At 43.1% G+C, this 19324-nt stretch overlaps 1 protein-coding gene across 3 annotated transcripts in view; it reads right to left on the reverse strand.

Annotated features, from left to right (window-relative positions):
* The window catches only part of RECQL (RecQ like helicase), a 290842-nt gene that overhangs the window by 230837 nt on the left and 40681 nt on the right, over nucleotides 1–19324 (reverse strand). For all 3 annotated transcript variants that reach the window (XM_029600183.1, XM_029600182.1, XM_029600181.1), the window contains one exon: nucleotides 10660–10839. In XM_029600183.1, the coding sequence (XP_029456043.1) occupies nucleotides 10660–10839 (180 nt within the window). The remainder of the gene's footprint in view (nucleotides 1–10659; nucleotides 10840–19324) is intronic.

Raw genomic sequence — 19324 nt, forward strand, 5'->3', positions numbered from 1 at the left:
AGGAAATGGAACAAAAGGGGTTTTAGATCTACAGATGGAGAGCAGTTCTTATACCACAACTTGCAGTAGTGCCTCCTAGAAGCATAACAAGAGACAAGAAAGTAGCTTCATGACCACTACTTGCTGAATTAAGGCATATCAGAATGTTTCATTTCAATGAAGCTGTAATTTTATTGTATGCCAGATTTTATATCTTTCCAGGTTGAAAACACAAAGCTTTCTCTGCTATGTGAGCTGTAACACTTAAAGATTACATTTTTTCCCAGTTTGATTTTTTCATTTTTAAACAGATCTATTTTAAATTTTGACTTTTGTTTGATTTTGGATCGATCCAAACACTTTTTGATCTAATTTTTTAGCTCAAATATGTGTTAATTGTTGTTTGTTTTTGTGTGTCATGACACCTGAAGAATGCAATGAATGATTTTACATGTCAGTTCAGTGAAATATATGTTTCTATGTAATGCCCGAGCACTTAAATGGTTTGTGGTTCTCACTATTGCATGTTACCTAATAACATGGAAATATTATGCAGATGTAGGGATTACTAGATGCAGGGAGTTATGGCCATGATGGAATTTTCTCTGATTAATTTGAATTTTGTTTTGCTCTTATATTAGGCTTTAATCCGTAGCATATGCATCTAATAATAAATTAAGAGGCTATGCTCCGATGTCAGAAATCCACCATACTGACAGAACTGCATACGTCATGTGTCATTGATTTCAGAAATCATCCCATCCTTTGCACAGAAGTCATCTTGCACCCTTCATTATATGGACCCTTCTTTGACATGTGATAGCTGATTGTCATTACAAAAATATTTTTATGATATACCTAGTCAATATTTAGTTATGTACCCATTTGCAGATGCCACTATTTAAATTTCAAGTTAATGATAAAAACTGCATTAATTCAGAGTGTATCAGTCCCTACAGGCCAAGCGTTTCATAGCATTTTCCAGTCCTACACCTTATAATGCGTATATGCATTTACTTGCTGAGTCAGCTAGATGATTATTTGATATGTTCTCTCTTACTTTTATCTATGAAAGCTAGTCTGATCACACTAACCTATCACTCTGTTCCACTGCTTGCAACTTTATAGTGTTTTATGTCTTGGTATAAATCAAATATTCCCTTGAGTTAAATTCTGCCCTACTGCTGCCTCTGCACAAATATTTTTCTTTATTTCTTCTCCTGCAGTCTGCATTTATGGTACTCACATTGCTGGTCTTTCATATTCTATCTCCCTTGTGCCTAACCTTACCCAATATACCGAACTTAGTTATTCCCTTCTACTATGAGTTCCCTGTATACCCCCCCTTGGGCATTTCTTCCTATAACACTACCTATCAGGTTATTCACAGAGGGTTTGTTTACAACCTCTCTCAGATATTTTCTGGTAGTGTGACACTTCTATTTACCTATAGGCCCACTTCTGCCTATGACTAAAACATGTCTTATGCTTTGCAACACTTTTCTAACGTGTCCCACATTACGTATGCACAATACAGTGTGAGACCTCCTGCTGACTCTTGGTTTTTCTCTTTATTTTTCTGGCTTCCTTCACTCACCTGGTTATGTGCATTGCTTATATCTCTGTTTGCCATTTTAGCGAATATTACCTTGGGTTGTTGTTCTCAATGCTCATTTTCTCTTTTTTCAAATCTTCGCACTTCTTCCTCTTCTGTTTTATACCTTTCCACTCCTGTCTCTGCCTCTCATTATGAGACAGTATCCCTTGCAGAGACTCTCCCAGTATAAATACTACTATATGAGAAAAATACTTTCATACTAGTCTCTATTGTTTTTCCTATCTTTATACTTGTTACAACATTATTATGTAATTACTTGACTGACAAATAACATATGTAGTCTTGCTATTATATGTTTACTCTTCTTTATAATGCAGCCATCCTTGCAGCTCAACTATAGAGCTAGAGCTAATGGATATCTAGTGAAACTTAGTCATACTGCTATTATTTGTTAATTATAGAATACGTATCTATCTATGAGTCTCATTTACTTTAGTGGGGATCTAGAGGGTTCACAATGCACACAAAAGGTTAGTTGTTAGCCTACACATTTTAGCCCATTTGCCATAATCACTTCTTACGGTTCTGTCCTCCCCTCTGGTACTTGGGTGTGCCACTCTTGCCATTAGAAAGCGGCACAAGAGGGAAAAGAAAATTAGGTCATACCTTTGATAATTTTCGTTCCTGTAGTACCATGGATCAGTCCAGAGTCTTGCCCCCCCACCCCCCACCAGATGGAGACAGAAGTTTACAAACAAAACTCTGCCTTATCTAGGCTGGTGCCACCTACAGTCTGGCAGTATTACTTAATGTCAAAGCAGAATGGATCTCAAAGAAAACACTATATACAGTAACCTAACAGCAACTGGCTCAACAACCCCCAAATGGGAACAGAACCCAAGCCACCAATAACAGGACATACAGGATTAAGCTGTGAATATGAGAAAAAAAGATAATCAGCACAGACCCTCCCTGGTCATAAACAGATGTATGGGACTCCGGACTGATCCGTGGTACTACAGGAACGAAAATTATCAAAGGTAAGACCTAATTTTCTTTTCCCTGTACGTACCCGGATCAGTCCAGACTCCTGGGATGTACCAGAGCTGTCCTTAAATGGGATGGGATCCGGAGAGTCCCACTCTAAGCACCCCAGCACCAAAATCCCCGCTGCCTGGAGCCTTAACATCCAGGTGATAATGTCGGGCGAACGTATGTAAGGACTTCCACGTTGCTGCCCTACAAATCTCCTCTGGGGATATATGGTGGCATTTCGCCCAGGACGCAGCCTGGGAACGCGTAGAATGTGCCCTTAGACCCACTGGTAGAGACCAACCCTGCAACAAATATGCAGAACTGATAGCCTCTTTCAACCAGCGAGCAATGGTAGTCTTGGAAGCAGCATTACCACGACGAGGTCCACTCCAAAGCACGAAAAGATGGTCTGATAACCGGAAGGAGTTAGTGACTTCTAGGTAATACAACAACGTCCAGACATCCAAACGGCGCAAATCCTTGGACAAAGGATCTGCTCTGTCCAAATCTGAAAATGAAGGTAGTTCAACAGTCTGATTTAGATGAAAAGCAGATATCACCTTAGGAAGAAAGGAAGGAACTGTACAAAGCGACACCCCCTTCTCCGATATTCGCAAGAAAGGCTCCCAACAAGACAGAGCTTGGAGCTCGGAAACCCGCCTTGCTAAGACAATAGCCACCAAGAACACCACTTTCAGCGTCAAATCTTTTAAGGTAGGCTTGCAAACAGGTTCAAAGGGAGTGCCGCACAAAGCCTTCAATACCAAATTCAGATTCCAAGAAGGATAAGGCCTTTGCAACGTGGACGTAAATGCGTAGCACCCCTAAGAAGTCGAACCACATCTGAGTGCGACGCCAAAGACACACCTTGGATATGACCGCGCAAAGACTCCAGGGCCACCACCTGAACACGCAAGGAACTACACGAAAGCCCCTTTGCCAAACCATCCTGGAGAAAACATAAGACCTCGGGTACGGATGCATGAGTAAGTACATCTCAAATACCTTCCAGACCTGTACGTAAGATAAGGACATAGAAACTTTGCGGGACCTTAAAAGGGTTGTTACTACCGCATCCGAATACCCTCTGGACTTCAGCCTTCACCTCTCAAAAGCCATGCCGCTAGACAGAAGCGTTCGACCTGGTCATAACAAACGGGTCCTTGATGGAGAAGATCCGGTACATACGGAAACCGAATGGGTTCCTCTAAGGCCAGGTTTCGGAGATCCGCAAACCAAGGGCGACGCGGCCACTCGGGAGCTACGAGTACCACAGCCGTCGGGTGCAACTCTATGCACCGTAGAGTCCTGCAGATGAGGGGCCATGGAGGGAAGACAAAGTAGAACATCCGTCGGCCAGGGCAACACCAGTGAATCCACGCCCTCCGCTCCCCTTTCCCTGCGACGAGCGAAGAAGCACGGAGCTTTGGAATTCTTGAATGTCGCCATAAGGTCCAGAGCGGGTGTCCCCCACCGTGTGCAAAAGAGTCGAAACGAGTCGTCCGTGAGTTCCCACTCTCCGGGGTCTAGGCGATTGCGACTGAGAAAGTCTGCCTCAATGTTCTCTACCCCGGCAATATGCGAGGCTGCAAGACTGGCCAGATGTTGTTCTGCCCACGCCATCAGCTGTTGGGCTTCGCACGCTACTGGTGGACTCTTGGTTCCCCCCTGATAGTTGATGTAGGCTACCGTGGTCGCACTGTCTGACAGAATTCGGCCCGACTTGCCCCGAACCAGTGGAAGAAAGGCCTGGAGAACCAGGCGGACTGCCCTGGTCTCTAAACGATTGATGGACCAACCAGCTTCCTGTGGGGACCATATCCCCTGTACCAACTTTCGGAGAAAAACTGCTCCCCAACCAGACAAGCTGGCATCCGTGGTGACCAGTGTCCATGAGGGAATCACCAATGGCACTCCACTGCACAAGTTGTCTGGGCATAGCCACCAATCCATGCTGGACCGAGCCAACTGCGTTAGCGGTAAAGGTAGATGAAATTGTTCTGACACCAGATTCCACCGGGAAAGCAACGCTGACTGTAAGGGTCGCATATGAGCGAAAGCCCAAGGAACCAATTCCAACGTCGAAGTAATTGACCCCACCATCTGAAGGTAATCCCAGACTATTGGTATGGGCTTGGCTAACAAGTGCCGAGCTTAAACCTGTAATTTGATCATACGTTCCCGCGTGAGAGACACCATTCCCCAAAGAGTGTCTAACAGAACTCCCAAAAACTTCAGAGATTGAGAAGGAACCAGGTGACTTTTGGCCGTATTGATTACCCATCCAAGCTTTTGTAACAAGTGAATCACCCGTTGAACTGTTTCCTGACATAGTCGTTCCGACTTTGCACGAATCAGCCAATCGTCCAGATACGGGTGTACCAAGAAACCTTCCCTGCGAAGGTACGCTGCTACCACCACCATAATCTTGGTGAACTTGCGAGGTGCGGTGGCAAGGCCGAACGGCAACATCTGAAACTGGTAATGTTGTCCCAGCACGGTGAACCTGAGGTATCGTTGGTGCTCTGCACGGATTCAGATATGAAGATATGCTTCCGTGAGATCCAGAGATGCTAGAAACTCTCCCTGTCTCACCAAAGCGATCACGGACCTTAGGGTTTCCAAACGAAAATGAGGTATTTGCAGACACTTGTTGACACTCTTTAGTCGAGAATCGGTCAAAAGGTTCCTTCCTTCTTAGGGGCCACGAAATAGATGGAATACTGGCCTCTGCGAAGATCATGTGGCAGAACTGGCACTATCGCGCCGAGGTCGCGAAGGCATGAGCGTCTCCCGTACCGCCCGGCGCTTTTCTGAAAACCCGCAAGGCGATACCGGGAAACACTAGCTGGGCTGCCGTGCAAAATTTAACGTGTAACCTTAACTTATCACCTCTAGGACCCACTGATCCGAGGTACACTCCTCGTAAAACAGAGTTAATCTGCCTCCGACCACTGGTACCGAGGAGTGGACCAGCTGTACATCATTGTGAAGGCTTACCACTCTGTGTATTCATACCGGCCCCTGGATGTCCAAAGTGGCGCCCGCAAAAGGACTGCGAGTACGTCTGTTGCCGGTTGGCACTGTGATGAAAAGAGGAGACCGCCCCTCGCGAGTTGCGAGGTCTCCGTCCTCCCCGAAAACAGGCCCGTGACGGCAGAACCCCTCTAGACCTAGGTCTGTCCTCTGGCAAGCGATGTACCTTGTTCTTGCCTAGAGACTCAATCAAATCCTCCAGTTCTTTTCCAAACAACAACTTGCCCTTAAATGGCAGCGAATCTAACCGGGCTTTAGACGACACATCCGCCGCCCAATCGCGTAGCCACAATAAACGTCATGCCGATACTGCTGAAACCATGGATTGCGCCGATGTGCGAAGTAAATCAAAAAAATCATCCGCACTATAGGCAATCACCGCTTCTAAACGCCTCGCCTGAAGCGCCTCCTCCTGTGAAAGATTCATTGGCCATCAATTGTTGAACCCACCGAAGTCCCGCTCGCAAAGAAAAATTACTGCAGATAGCCGCACGAATTCCTAGTGCGGAGACTTCGAATATCTTTTTAAGCTGTATCTCCAGCTTTTGATCTTGCAAATCCTTAAGAGCCGTTCCCCCGGTAACCGGGATGGTGGTCTTCTTTGTGACCGCCGCCACCGCCGAATCTATCTTAGGGACCTTCAGCAGCTCCAACGCGTCCTCAGGCAGAGGGTAGAGCTTATCCATTGCTTTAGCCACTTTAAGACCCAAATCTGGGGTATCCCATTCTTGAAGAGTAAATCCGATACTGAAAAATGCAACAGAAAGGCGGATGGAGGACCTCTCAGACCCAAGACCACCGGGTCTGTCGCCCCTACTAGTCTGGACTCTGCCTGCGGTAATTGTATGCCTAACTCACCAAGAATGGCCAGGATAAGGGGTCCCAACTCATCTCGGCGAAAAAGACGTACTACTTTGGGGTCATCTCCGTCTGCTCCATGGGTACCGCTCAGACCATCTTTTAACTGCTCACTGTCCCCCTCAATCCCCCTCGGGAGGTGGGCCGGTGGGTCCTGGTCCCCTTGTTGCTCATCTGGGACATCCGTGTCTGTAGTGGTATCAGGATCCCCCTTACTGGGCCCTCAGTCTGAAGGGCCGGGGCCCCTCAGTGGGGTCTGACGCCTGGACGGGCCTAGCCCGCTTCCCCGACTCAGTGGGTCTAGTTCATGAGACCCCTGTGACCTCTTTCTTGCTAATCGACGTGCCTTAAAAGCCTTGTGCATTAATAAAACAAACTACGATGAAAAAGAAGAATCAGATGAGCAATCCCCAAGATCCACTTCAGGAACCTCCAAATCACTGGTACAGCATGGCCTTACATGTTTGTCCCCCTCAGGGACCCGCGCAGTGGGGATAAACGTGACAGCGAGTCCTCCTCCTCCCGATCCGACGGGGATGTGGGAACCGCGGGACCCGAAATCAAAATGGTGGATGGGCCCACCGCTGCAGAGTCTCTAGAGCCCAAAATGGCGCCCGTTCCCGCACTCCACGGGAACGGGTCTGATCCGGACCTGGGCTTGCTCCCCGGAGCTGCGGCTCGTAATGGTGCTCTACCCCGTGCTCCATCCGGGAGCGAAGATGCCCCTTCGCCCCCCGAGACACAGCTGGAGCACAGACTGTCTCGGGAGAGGCGCCGCGCAGCTGCCCTCCCTCAAACTGTGAGCGAAGGAAAAAAAAAAAAAAAAGAGAGAAAAATTCAAGCCGCAAAAACTCGCCAACCCCCGGCGCACTGCCCCTGAATCCGGCCAGGACGCAACGAGAGAAAACTTCGCAAGCAAGGAACACAAAAGAAAGGCAAAACTTTTTTTTTTTTTTTTTTAAATACTATTACTGTTCGCCGCTGGCTCCGGGACCACCTGGGGGGAGTGAGCCGGGCTCCCCGGTGTCACCCCCAGTGAGGAAAATAGATGCTAGCAAGGGAGATAACCCCACACTTCAGCGGCCTCTGAAACCAGGGGGGGATGGCCCCTTCAGGATCTCACAACCCCCTGGGAGGCAGGCTACTGGAACTGCAGGCAATACACTGCGGTCTCAGTACCCTAACTAGACTTCCTTCTAATATTTATTATTATTATTTTTTATTTTTTTTAAACTACTAGGCCTCAGCACAGACTGTAGGTTCTGCACCCTCTCCACCTGCTAGGAGACAGAAGAATACTGCCTGACTGTAGGTGGCACCAGCCTAGATAAGGCAGAGTTTTGTTTGTAAACTTCTGTCTCCATCCTCCTGCTTAGACTTGTCAGAATCTTCCGAGTCCGATTCCAATCGCGCTAGGCGTTCCTCAGGAGGCAGAGTTCGCGGGCCTGTGGAACCTTTAAGGGGACCTTCCCCTACTTTGCCGAACCCGTCGGGCCGTCCGAGACACCGCACTTACCTGCCAGCCTAGCCAGGAAGGCCTCGTGCAAACAAAGCATGAATTCGGGTGGAAACCCCCCCCCCCCCGGGGCCCCCAAAGGGCCCTTGGGACTGCTATGGCCCGAGACATCTGGACCTTTTCCCCTAGATAAAACCATGGGAGACAGGAGCGGCAGGGACCTCCCAGACCCCTGGGGAGAATCCCCCTTTATCCAGCTCCGCTTCTGCGGCCATAGCCACTCCCTCCTGTGATCCCAGCTCCTTCCAGCACACTCCGTGCAGAGGAGGAGGTCATTCAGGCTGACCAACTGGCTACCTCAGGCCCTGCAGGTCTCTCCGATCTGCTTCGCTGTCATAACAAGCACCAAGAAATAAACAAGGCAAAATAAAAATCGAAACAGGCAATCCTATGCTTTCCCGCGGCCCGGATCACGGGGGGCGCGGCAGCTGTCAAACCCTGAAGAAGGTGCACTGCCCCAAGAATTTCCCGCCGGCGCAGTGAACAGGCTGCTGCTGCGACTGAAAACCGCACGGCTCGACCGGGAGTACAGCCAGCCCTCACCGGAGTGAATCTGCCCCGACCGGGACCACCCTCCTCCAAATGATCCCCAGATCCACCCACTTACTGCCCAGCCTGCACCCGATCTCGCCGAGGATTTCAGCCTGCTAGGCCGCACAGCCTGCCATCAGCTTCTGCTGTTGCAAAAGCAGCCAGTGACTTTTTTTTTTTTTTATACAACAAAACTTTAAACTTAAAGGCCCAGATACACAGGAAAGCTCAAAACAAAAGTAAGGGTACTTCCCTGCTTCTTGGCCGGCGGAGGGGCTTCGGGCCTACCAAGGGAACCAGACCACTGGCTGTCAGGGTTCCCAGAGTCACGGGCTGAAGCTGGCCAGAGGCATCCAAACACCCCCCCCCCCCGTTCACCCGGCTCAATCCGAGGGACAAACCTTCTGCAGGAGCCTGTCACCTCGGGGAGCAATTTTCCTTAAAATATCCAGTCAGTCAGGACTGCAGGGTTAGCACCTCTACCATCTGCTGGAGGTAGAGAAATACTGAGAGACTGCAAGTGGCACTATATGTGGCAGTGCCCAAAGTTTTGTTCTCTACCTCCATCTGCTGGTAGGGATGAATAAAACCCGCTTGTCTAGACTGATCTGGGTATGTTCAGGAAAGAGACAAGGAGATGCTGCTGCCTGGAAAGAGGAGAGAAAAAGGGGATGCTGGTTTCAGATAAAGAGGTCAGAAGGCATACTGGTGCTGGGTAGAGGGTGGGGGGAGAAAGAAGGGGATGCAGAGCAAGAGGGAACGAAGGATTGGGGCAATACTAATGCTGGGCAGTGGGTAGCAAAGATGTATGTGTTGTGTGGAGGGAGGTGTTATGTTGGATCTGCTGAGCCCCATCATTGTTCTTTTGTTTGTGTGTGAGAGGAGAAGGAGTTTTGTTGTGCTGGGTCTGCCAAACAACTGTTTTCCATGTGGGAGAGGAGTTAAGGCCCAAAATGTCCAGACAACAAAGCTAGCAAAAGTATTTTAGTGATTGGAATATGCCAGTTTTGGAAACTGGTATCTCTGATAGCTGCAGTTTTTTTCATAGTACAGGAAGAAATGCATTTGTTTTTATTTCTCCAGTGTCGCATTGTAAGTAAAGTGTGACTTTTTGTGATCATCTTTTGTCTGCTTATTTCTATTTCGTGGTCATTTATTCTGTATTTGGAGAGTGTCTGTCTTCTGTATGTATGACTAAGGTGAGATATTTTGCTAGCGTGTAGTTTTTGCATACCAATCAAGCTTATTTTGTTTTTCTAGTAGGTGGTGCTTTGATGTTCTGGAGACCAGTTTAATATTTGCAGTGCTTTCTTTCCATAGGGGCAGGGCCCTGGGCTTTCAACATGATTCATCACCCCCAAGGATGGCTCTACATCTGAATATCAGCACCTTTTTTCTAGGAAAAAATAAAACACTATCAGCTATTACAGTGTTTCATTTTAAACAGAGACATCTTTCTTCTGAACCAGGACTGCTAAATGCTTAAACTTGTTAGGCACAGCATTATGCTACTACTGGCATTATAAGTGGTAGCATTAGGATTGATGGAGCAAGAACCAAAGCATAAGCTCCAGAGTGTGGGCCCCTTCAGCTATGCAATATATATTCTAAACTTGGTGTACTGTTCAACTGTAAGAATGTGAGGTTTTAAATCCTGTAATTCTAAAAGGTTGATGTGATAGTGCATCTCCAAGAAAGTCCAACAGCACTGTGCTCAGAGGTCTTGGGTGTTTGCTCCCCACCCTAGGAGTGAAGCAATAGCTGTTAGTTTAACTATTCAAACTCAATTTATATCTACAGGTGGAATAGCCTTGAAGCTAGAAAATGAAGTTGTGATGCCTGCAACTCTGGTTAGTTTCTTCTACCCACCAGTTATAGTATAACCCTGACCAGTCCCTTAATCTCCTTTAGGTATTTTGAGAAATTCCTCTGCTGCTTAAATGGATGGACAGACATTTCAGACATCTTTGCGGATATTCAGCTCCTTTCTTTGGGATCTATATCTGTGTTTAAAATTGTACAGAATTAAAAAAAAATTCATTCTATTTAAGTCTTCAAATTTTTCATGGGCCTTGTAACCATTAACTGTATGCTAAAGCCACTAGCTAAAAAAAAAACATGTCAAACATACATTATCCAATCATACCTTCAGAACACAAGGCTGGTAACTGGAAGCATAAACTCTTTCCTCCTCCAGTAGGCATAACAAGGAATATATCTTTCCTGGCCATTGTGGCATTAACAGTTTCCATCTGTAAGGGCCTAAATGCATCAAGTTTAAAAACAGTTTGTAGGACATCTTCAATCTTCTGAGACCATGGAAAATCTGTAACCAACAAAAATATACAATTAGCAGAAAATGATGTTCAAAAGTAAAGACAATATTTTATGAAACTGAAGAGTCTGAATGAAGGAAAAAAGCCACCTCAAACTGCCCACATATACATGTTTACCATACCTGAGTGTAATTTGCTTTAAAGGGGCAAAAAGCAGAATATAAAATTAAATAAATACTGTTGAAAACCTCTTAGGAAACAAATATTGAGCAAGTTACTGGAGGCTAAATCCCCTTTATATGGAACTCCTTTATTCACAGGCTAGCATAGTTACAGTATGATAATATTAAATCATGTCTATGCCAAACAATCAACAAAACAAGTAAATCACAGCATACTAAGGCAGTAACACTCCTAGGGGAATTCTGTACAAAAATAAAATGAAAATTCTGCACACAAAATTTAAAATTTCTGCATTCTTTAAATTGGTCAAAACACCATAATATACATGACAATCTTTAAGCAATTAATTTAAAATACAGGAAAAAAATCACAAAAGATGTAGAGTTTCAAATATTTTGAGCAGAATTTCCCTAGAAGTACACTGTAAGAGTGTCCCTTCCACCCTTTCTTCCTATTTCCCTGGCCAGTCTCCTTTCACTTTGCTTTCTCAAAACCCCGCACCCCCAGCTAGGCTCAACCCCTTCCACTCTATCTCCACTCACAGAGTTTGAATGCCCCTCTGTCCCACACACACACACACACACACACACACACCCTCTCTCTCGTGCACATAAACACTCCCTCATACAGGCTCCCTCTCTCTACTACATACACATGCACAGAGGATCCCTTCCTCTCTCACGCATACACCCTCACAAAGGCTACCTATCTCTCTCTCTCTCACACACCCCTGTTCAATGGTTCCCACTCACACACACACATCCCTACACACAGGCTCCCTCTCTCACAAATAAGCACCCTCACTCCCCCATATACATAATCTTTTTCATGCACACCATCTCCCAATCTCTCTCACACATATACACACTCCTTCACAATCTCTTCACATAGACTCCATCTCTCTGGCACTCACACCCAACCTCACACATGCTCTCACACACACCTAACACACAGGCTCACAGTCGTACAAACACAGCCTCTCACACAGACTCACTCTCACTGGAGCCTGCTCCATCTTTGCAACGAGCTGGATGGGTTCCGCTCGCAGACACCGGGACTTGCATACTTCGCTGCTATGCAGCATACTGGGGCCTGCTGCTTCCTTCTTCACCGCAACACAGTACGCTGGGGGCTTGCTGCTTTCTTCACCTTGATGGCAAAGCGGGGGCCTGTTGCTTCCTTCTTTGCCGAGAGCAATATTGTCTATGCTCGCGACATGCTGGGCCTGCTCCAAATTCCGCACAGAAAATGAAAATTCTGCACTCCACGGTAATGCAGAACTCCCCCAGGAGTACAGCAAGACCCACTTAGTCCATCCATTCCCTAATCTTACTATTTAATAGCTTCACATTTTCATCTTACTTACAAGTCCACCAGCAAAAGCTTAACTGGACAGTTGTCCATGAAATGCATATGCAAAACAAATTATAGTTAAGTCTACACACCACAATTCTGTTAACGTAATGCATGAGGTTTTGATTTAGTTCTGGTTTTCTTGCAAATTTATACTTATTTTCAAAAGGATTTGTGTGCATATAAGTAACATTTTAGCAATGTACCCACTGAGGGGGTCTGATTTTAAAGAGCATTTATACATTTAAATTTGTTTTTACACATGTAAATGCACTTTATCTGTGTAAGTTAGCTTTTGAAAATTACTACAATATATACCACTGAATTGTCCATAGGATATTCACATGTAAGTGCACTATATATATATATATAAATGGTTTTGAAAATTGCTGTTTTACAAGTGTAACTCCTTTTAAGAGTACCTCTTTAAAGTGCACGTGCACATAAAACCTATTGACAATTCAATAGCACATAGCAATTTTCAAAAGCTCATTTACACACGTAAAATTCAGTTTTAAGCAAGTACATTCTTTTAAGTGTAACAATGTACATTATGCAATTCAATATTCTAAATAAAAATATCCAAGAAATAACAGTAATAAATATTTTAGTAAAGTAAATGAATAGAGAAAACTGAAAAACAACAAAAAACAAAAATAAAAAAAAAAACAGAAAAAGCAATAAAACTCCAAAATCTGAGTTAACAGAAAATCATGCCAGCGAAGGCAGCTTAACAGCCAACACGTCGTATTATTATAATTAGACAAACATCAGATTGAGAAATCTATGATACATGTTTATCATTCATTGACAGCTGGGCTTCTGATAGCTGTGAATTGGATTTACCAATCAATCACTCAGAAATACCTCAGTCTTGCTGGGATTCAATTTTAATGTTTGCCAAATCCCAGTTCCAGACCTCTAACAGGCAAGATTTAATTTCTCCTTCCATTTGCCCCTAGGGATACACTGTATATACACATGCTGATGATAATCAGCTATATGAGGAAAAACCATACCAAAACGCTCTTACTATATTTGCATTGAGCATAACTGCACAAAAAATAGAAGCTAAAATATTTAAGTCTTCAAGTCAATTATTTTACTTACTGACACTCTGTGGAATTGTAAAGCTTAAGACTTAAGCTTTACAATTCCACAGAGTGTCAGTAAGTAAAAGGGATTTGGAACAATCGTCTGCTTGAGACTTATGTAACTCCCAAGGAAGAAACATAATTACAATTTCCTATTAATTCAATGAGCCCTCTCTTTTCTAAGAGAGTGCCTGTCTGAATTAGGAAAGTGCTTCAAATACTTACATTGTACAACCCAAGTGTACTATATGTACATAAATCGCTTTTGAAAATTGCTATGTTACATTTACAAGTGTTAACTCCTTTTAAAACTACCTCTTTAAAGTGCACTTGTGCACATAAAACGTATTAGACAATTCAATAGCACATATTATAGCAATTTTCAAAAGCTCATTTACACACGTAAAATTCAGCAATGCAGTCACATAATATAGTATGTCTGAAATTAATTTTAAAAAAAGCTTAAAGGGATAAGGCGGCTTGCAGTGTTTACAAGGCTTTCCAAGCACCTAAAAGTCAAAAGGAGTTGCATTTTGAATCATAAAAACAGAACAGTTATCTCCTTTATAGTGTAACTTGCCAGCAACAAGCTCCAAGATGAAAAAACAAGGGCAAAGAAGCTCAACGTCAGCAAACACAGTACAGACTCAAAATTACAGCAGAAATCTGAAATTAAATATTGCAGATCCAGTTACAAATGCCATATATTTTACACAGCAAACTGACTTTCCAGTCACAAAGGTGAATATAGTTTCTCTTTTTGCTCAAATGAAATGTTATTAGAGCCAACCTTTACGAAGTAGTGATGATCTAAAAAATGTTATAGATCAAAAAAAAAAAAGTCTCAAAGAATACACATAGGCGATCAGAATGATTTCCAGTATTTGTGATGTGATGAAGACACACCTGAAATGCTAAACATACTACTCAGTTACTGGGCAAGATAGAAGCAGTGAGATGAAACTAGACAACACAGAACTGCCAAGTATTAGCGACCTGTATTGACTACAGTCAAAGGCAGATGCTGGGATCAGTGACTCTTCGTTTGACCCTGCATGACATTTCTTATGTTTTTATTATAAATGAGTTAGCTGGTAGAGATAGAAAGAGTGCCTCAAGGGATTCATATGTTTGTATTTATTTTATTTAAAAAATGATTTCTAAACCACCTCCCCATTTAAAACGTAACCATTTGAGGCAATGTACAATATAAAATCTCAAAGCTTACAATACAAACCACAAAAACTAAAAACATAAAATAAGCCCTAAAAATGGCAGTTTCAAAGGCAGTGGACTCGTCCCACAACATCTACATTAAATTATTCCACAGATGGAAAGAACCAGATTTCACTTTTTCCAGAAAAGCAAGTGGTTTACTTCTAAATTGACGTACAAAACTGAACCTATTCCATAGCAAGAACATGACAGAGAACATCCTTGCACAAATATTAGATCTTTAAAACTACTTTAGTGGTAGGCATAATTAAGAAGGAACATCGCTATTAGGTAGGGACATTTCTCTTAAGTACAAAGGCCCATTTTCACTTCAGTCCATAAATCAAAACACTAACCTTAAATTGGATCCTTATTAAAATTGGTAGTCAATGCAGAGAATGTCAGATACTGGTAGAGAGGAAGAGTTTCCCCCTGAGGTAGAGGATGGTATAGCTATACTACATTTCTTCCCCAAAGAGGAGCTATCATCCTTAATTACTGTGTCTGCGTATATTGAATATTACTGAATACAGCAAGGTTAAGGTTTTGCAGCACTGCAGAGGATTATAGTCAGTTATTAGACAGACAGACAATCCTCTCTTCATAAGGCAGTGAAGGATATGATTCAAGTGGGCATCTCCAAAGGAAAATGTTAAAGGAGGGTTGCATCCTGGCCAAAATATTATCTTTTGCTTCCTCAGGAGAGGGAAACGTTTTGTTTTCCCAAGGTGGATGTGCTGTTTTTTTCAGTAGCTAAAAGAACTATTTATTTGTTTAGACATTTTATATACTGTCATTCCATGTATAGATCACAAGTTAAAAAGTGACATTCATAGTTATAACTCAAAAAATGATTGGTTACATACATAAGCAAATTTCTAGTACATATTAATTATAAATCTAGTACTTAAGGCAAAGTCTTGAAAATTAAAATGAAATGATAGTTTTCACATCTTAGTCAGTGGGTTGTTTTGAGAATCTTACATTCTCTCCTTTGATATATTCTTCATGCTTTGATTATCTTTTGTCCTTCTTGTCTTTGTGGCACTTTATATTCTGATGTTTAAGTTAATTTATATGCATTTTTGAATAGCCAAGTTTTTAGCACAGATTTAAATCTCTTTCTATCTGATAAAATACAGAACGTCTCAAGCAAAGAATTCCAGAGCTTTGGACCCGCTATGGAAAAACACACAACTCTCTTATTTGCATCAGATGTATGCTCCATTTTGTGAGAGTAGTCAATAGTCCTTTATTTTGAGATCTTAGTGTTCGCTGCAGGTTGTATGGTTGTAGTGTTACTCCTAACAAGCCGGTGTTCTTGGAATGAAGGATGTTGAATATTATCGTTAATGCTTTACAGTAAATTCTGGATGGTACTGGTCGCCAATGCAGTGACATCAATGAGGATGTAATGTGATATTTCCTAGATCCTATTAAGAGTCTTGCTGCGGCATTTTGTAATAGTTGTAGTGGTTTTAAGTGACATGCTGGAAGACCTAGTAGTAAGGAGTTACAGTAATCTAGGTTTGAGAAGATAAGTTTGCAATACAGTACAGAAGTCCTCAAAATTTAATAATGCTTTCAACCGAAGTAGTATATGTAACTTGGCATAACCTGTCTTGATTAATTTACTGATGTGCATTTTCGTTGTAAGGTTTTCATCAAGCTGTATACCTAAATCTCATACTTTGAGGGATTAATTGGAAAATGACCCACATTTAGGGCAGGTGGTTTAACTATCGATGAGTTCCTACTCAGCCAAATGATTTAAGTTTTTTAAGGGTTTAATGTTAATTTAAGTTGTGAAAGTTCTTGTTGTATTGCTTTCATATAGGTAGAGAGTATCGAAGCTGTATTTTCAAATGATTTATTTATTTATTTTGGACTTATATATACACAGACATTCATGTGAAAATTACATATCATATCAGTTTACAGAAAAACACAAAGTTGCAACAAGCATTACATAGAACAGGGTATCCTGGAACTGGGAGCAAGGGATAAAATACAAAAAACCATGGTAAGTAGTAACAACTGCAAAAGTGTGAGCCACCTAATAATTGGGATGACTCTTAAACAATATCAAATCCAGAGAGACATGAGAATATGGCGAAGCAATGGTAGGAAAAGCCAATACGAAGATCAGCAAGTAAGATTCATTTCAAGATACTAAAACAATGTGATTAAATAAACGATGATAATAAGTCCAAAAGGAAAGTCAGAGTGTGTGTTTAGTCTCTTCCAAACCATATGTAGAAACTATTCCGGGCAGGAATAGAGAAGGAATGAACTAGAGAGGAGGGGTGTTTCCTTATGCATGTGAAACAGTATCAGTTAGTGATCCGGGAATGATCTTCCTGATTTCATGGGAGGATCGTCTGGTTGAGGAAAGGCTTGTTTGAACAGCCATGTTTTGAGGGGTTTTTTTGAAAGTGGGCATGTTTCTAGCCAGAGATCTGGGGGAAGAGAGTTCCATTAAGAGGGACCAGCAGTAGATAGGGCACGTTTCCTTAAGGCGGTTTTGATTGGGGGGGGGCGTAGAGAGATCCTTTGTAGGCCAATCTGACCGGTCTGGAAGATGTATGGAAAGATCAAGATTTATGGAAAGATCAAGAGGTGTTAAACTGTGCGTCGCTTAAAAATCATCATGAGAACTTTGAAGAGAATTCTAAATTTGATTGGTAGCCATTGTAAGTCATGAAGTATAGGCGTGATGTGCTCTCGTCTGTTGGTGTTGGTCAGGATCCTCGCGGCGGAGTTCTGTACCATCTGCAGAGGTCTGATTGTATTAGCTGGGAGACCTAGGAGGAGAGAGTTACAGTAGTCTAGTTTAGAAAAAATGGATTGCAGCACTGTGCGAAGTCGTGGAAATGGAGGAGGGGTCTTAGCTTTTTTAGAACCTGTAATTTGAAGAAACAGTCTTTAGTTGTTGTGTTGACAAATTTTTTTAGGTTAAACTGATTGTCCAGAATTACGCCCAGGTCTCTGACATACGAGGAGAAATTTAATTGAGAAGTGCTTAGTATGTTGGTTAGACCGTTGTTGTCATCTTGGGAGATAAGAATCTCTGTCTTATTAGTGTTCAGGACTAAGTTGAGGCTGGTGAGTAGGTTGTTGATTGCTTGGAGGCAGTTGTTCCAGATAATGAGGGTTTTAGGTAGGGAGTCCTTGATGGGGATGAGTACCTTAACGTCATCAGCATAGATGTAGTGGGTTAGCTTAAGATTGGTAAGAAGAAGTTGGTAGAGCGGAAGGAGGTAAATGTTGAAGAGGGTAGGAGAGAGAGAGGAACCTTGTGGGACACCCTGGGTGTAACTGACGGAGTGAGATTCTATGTTGTTAATTTTGACCTTCAAGTATCTGTTATTCAGGAATGACTTGAACCATCTGTGTGCCATGCCAGAAATACCTGTGTCTGTGAGGCGATCTAAAAGAATTGAATGGTTTACTGTATCAAATGCCGCAGAAAGATCTAGAAGAGCAAGAAGGTACGGTTGCCTTTTTTCTAAGCTAAGGATGATGGAGTCTGATAGTGAGATTAACAGGGATTCCGTGTTTAGCAGTTTGCAAAAATCGAATTGTGCTGGAGCAAGAATCCTCTGAATGTCCAAGTATTCTGATAGTTGCTTGTTGACAATTTTCTCTAATAGTTTTGCGATAAGTGGTAAGTTGGCTATCGGGCGGAAATTGGCTGGGTCAGCTGGTGACAGGTTTGGTTTTGTTTTGGTTTTTTTTTTTTTTTTTGTTTTTTTTTAACAGCGGCTTGAGAATCGTGATCTTTAGCGCGCCAGGTACTAGGCCTTGTGTGAGCGAGCAGTTAATGATTTCGGACATCGGCTTGGCAATGATTTTTGGGATAGAGAAGAGGAGATTTGAAGGTATTGAGCTTCTTGAGTAGGATTTCGATCTCCAATTAAAAAGTGGGCTCAAATGTTTCCAGTCTGGAGTTATGCTGAGTTGTGGTGTTGTAAGGGAGATAGGGTTGGCTGTTATTTGCAATAAGCAGCACTACCAAGTTGGTGATTTTTTTTTCTAAGAAGATAGCTAATTCTGTGGCCTTAGTTAACGCTTGGTCATCTGGAATGGTAGGTTGGGAAGGCTTTGTAAGAGATGAAACATACGAGAACAGAGCTTTAGAGTCAAATAATTCAGGTGTGAACCAAGGTTTCCTGTTGTCAGTGTTTGGGTGTAGTACTTTGGTGATTGTAGGGCATGTTAGATCTGCTACTTTATTGGTTATCTTGAACTATGAAATAATGGCCGCATCTGCATCAGAGAGATCAAGGTGATCTAATTCTTTGGAGAGGTGGAAGCTGAGGTTGTCCAAGGTGCACAATTTCCTGAATTGGATTGTGGACTTGTGAGATCGTTGAGGAATGGATTTGGTGAAGTCTAGGGTCGTCGTGATCAACCGGTGGTCAGACCAGGGGATAGGTGTGCAAAAGGGTTTTGCAGTGGAGATAATGCCATCGTTTAGAAATATAAGATCTACAGTGTGTCATGCTTTGTGCGTTGGGCTGTCTATGATCTGTTTGAAACCCAGGTATTTAAGTGAGGAGAGAAATATTTCGCAGTTGGGAGGAGTGGGGAGAGGTGTCAACGTGTAGGTTAAAGTCTTCCAGTATTAGAGCAGGGGTGTTGTGGCAGATATGTTTGGCAATTCGTTCAATAAGCGGGGAAGGGTCAG

This window comes from Rhinatrema bivittatum, chromosome 4 (genome assembly GCF_901001135.1).
Source record: "Rhinatrema bivittatum chromosome 4, aRhiBiv1.1, whole genome shotgun sequence".
NCBI classification, from domain to species: domain Eukaryota; kingdom Metazoa; phylum Chordata; class Amphibia; order Gymnophiona; family Rhinatrematidae; genus Rhinatrema; species Rhinatrema bivittatum.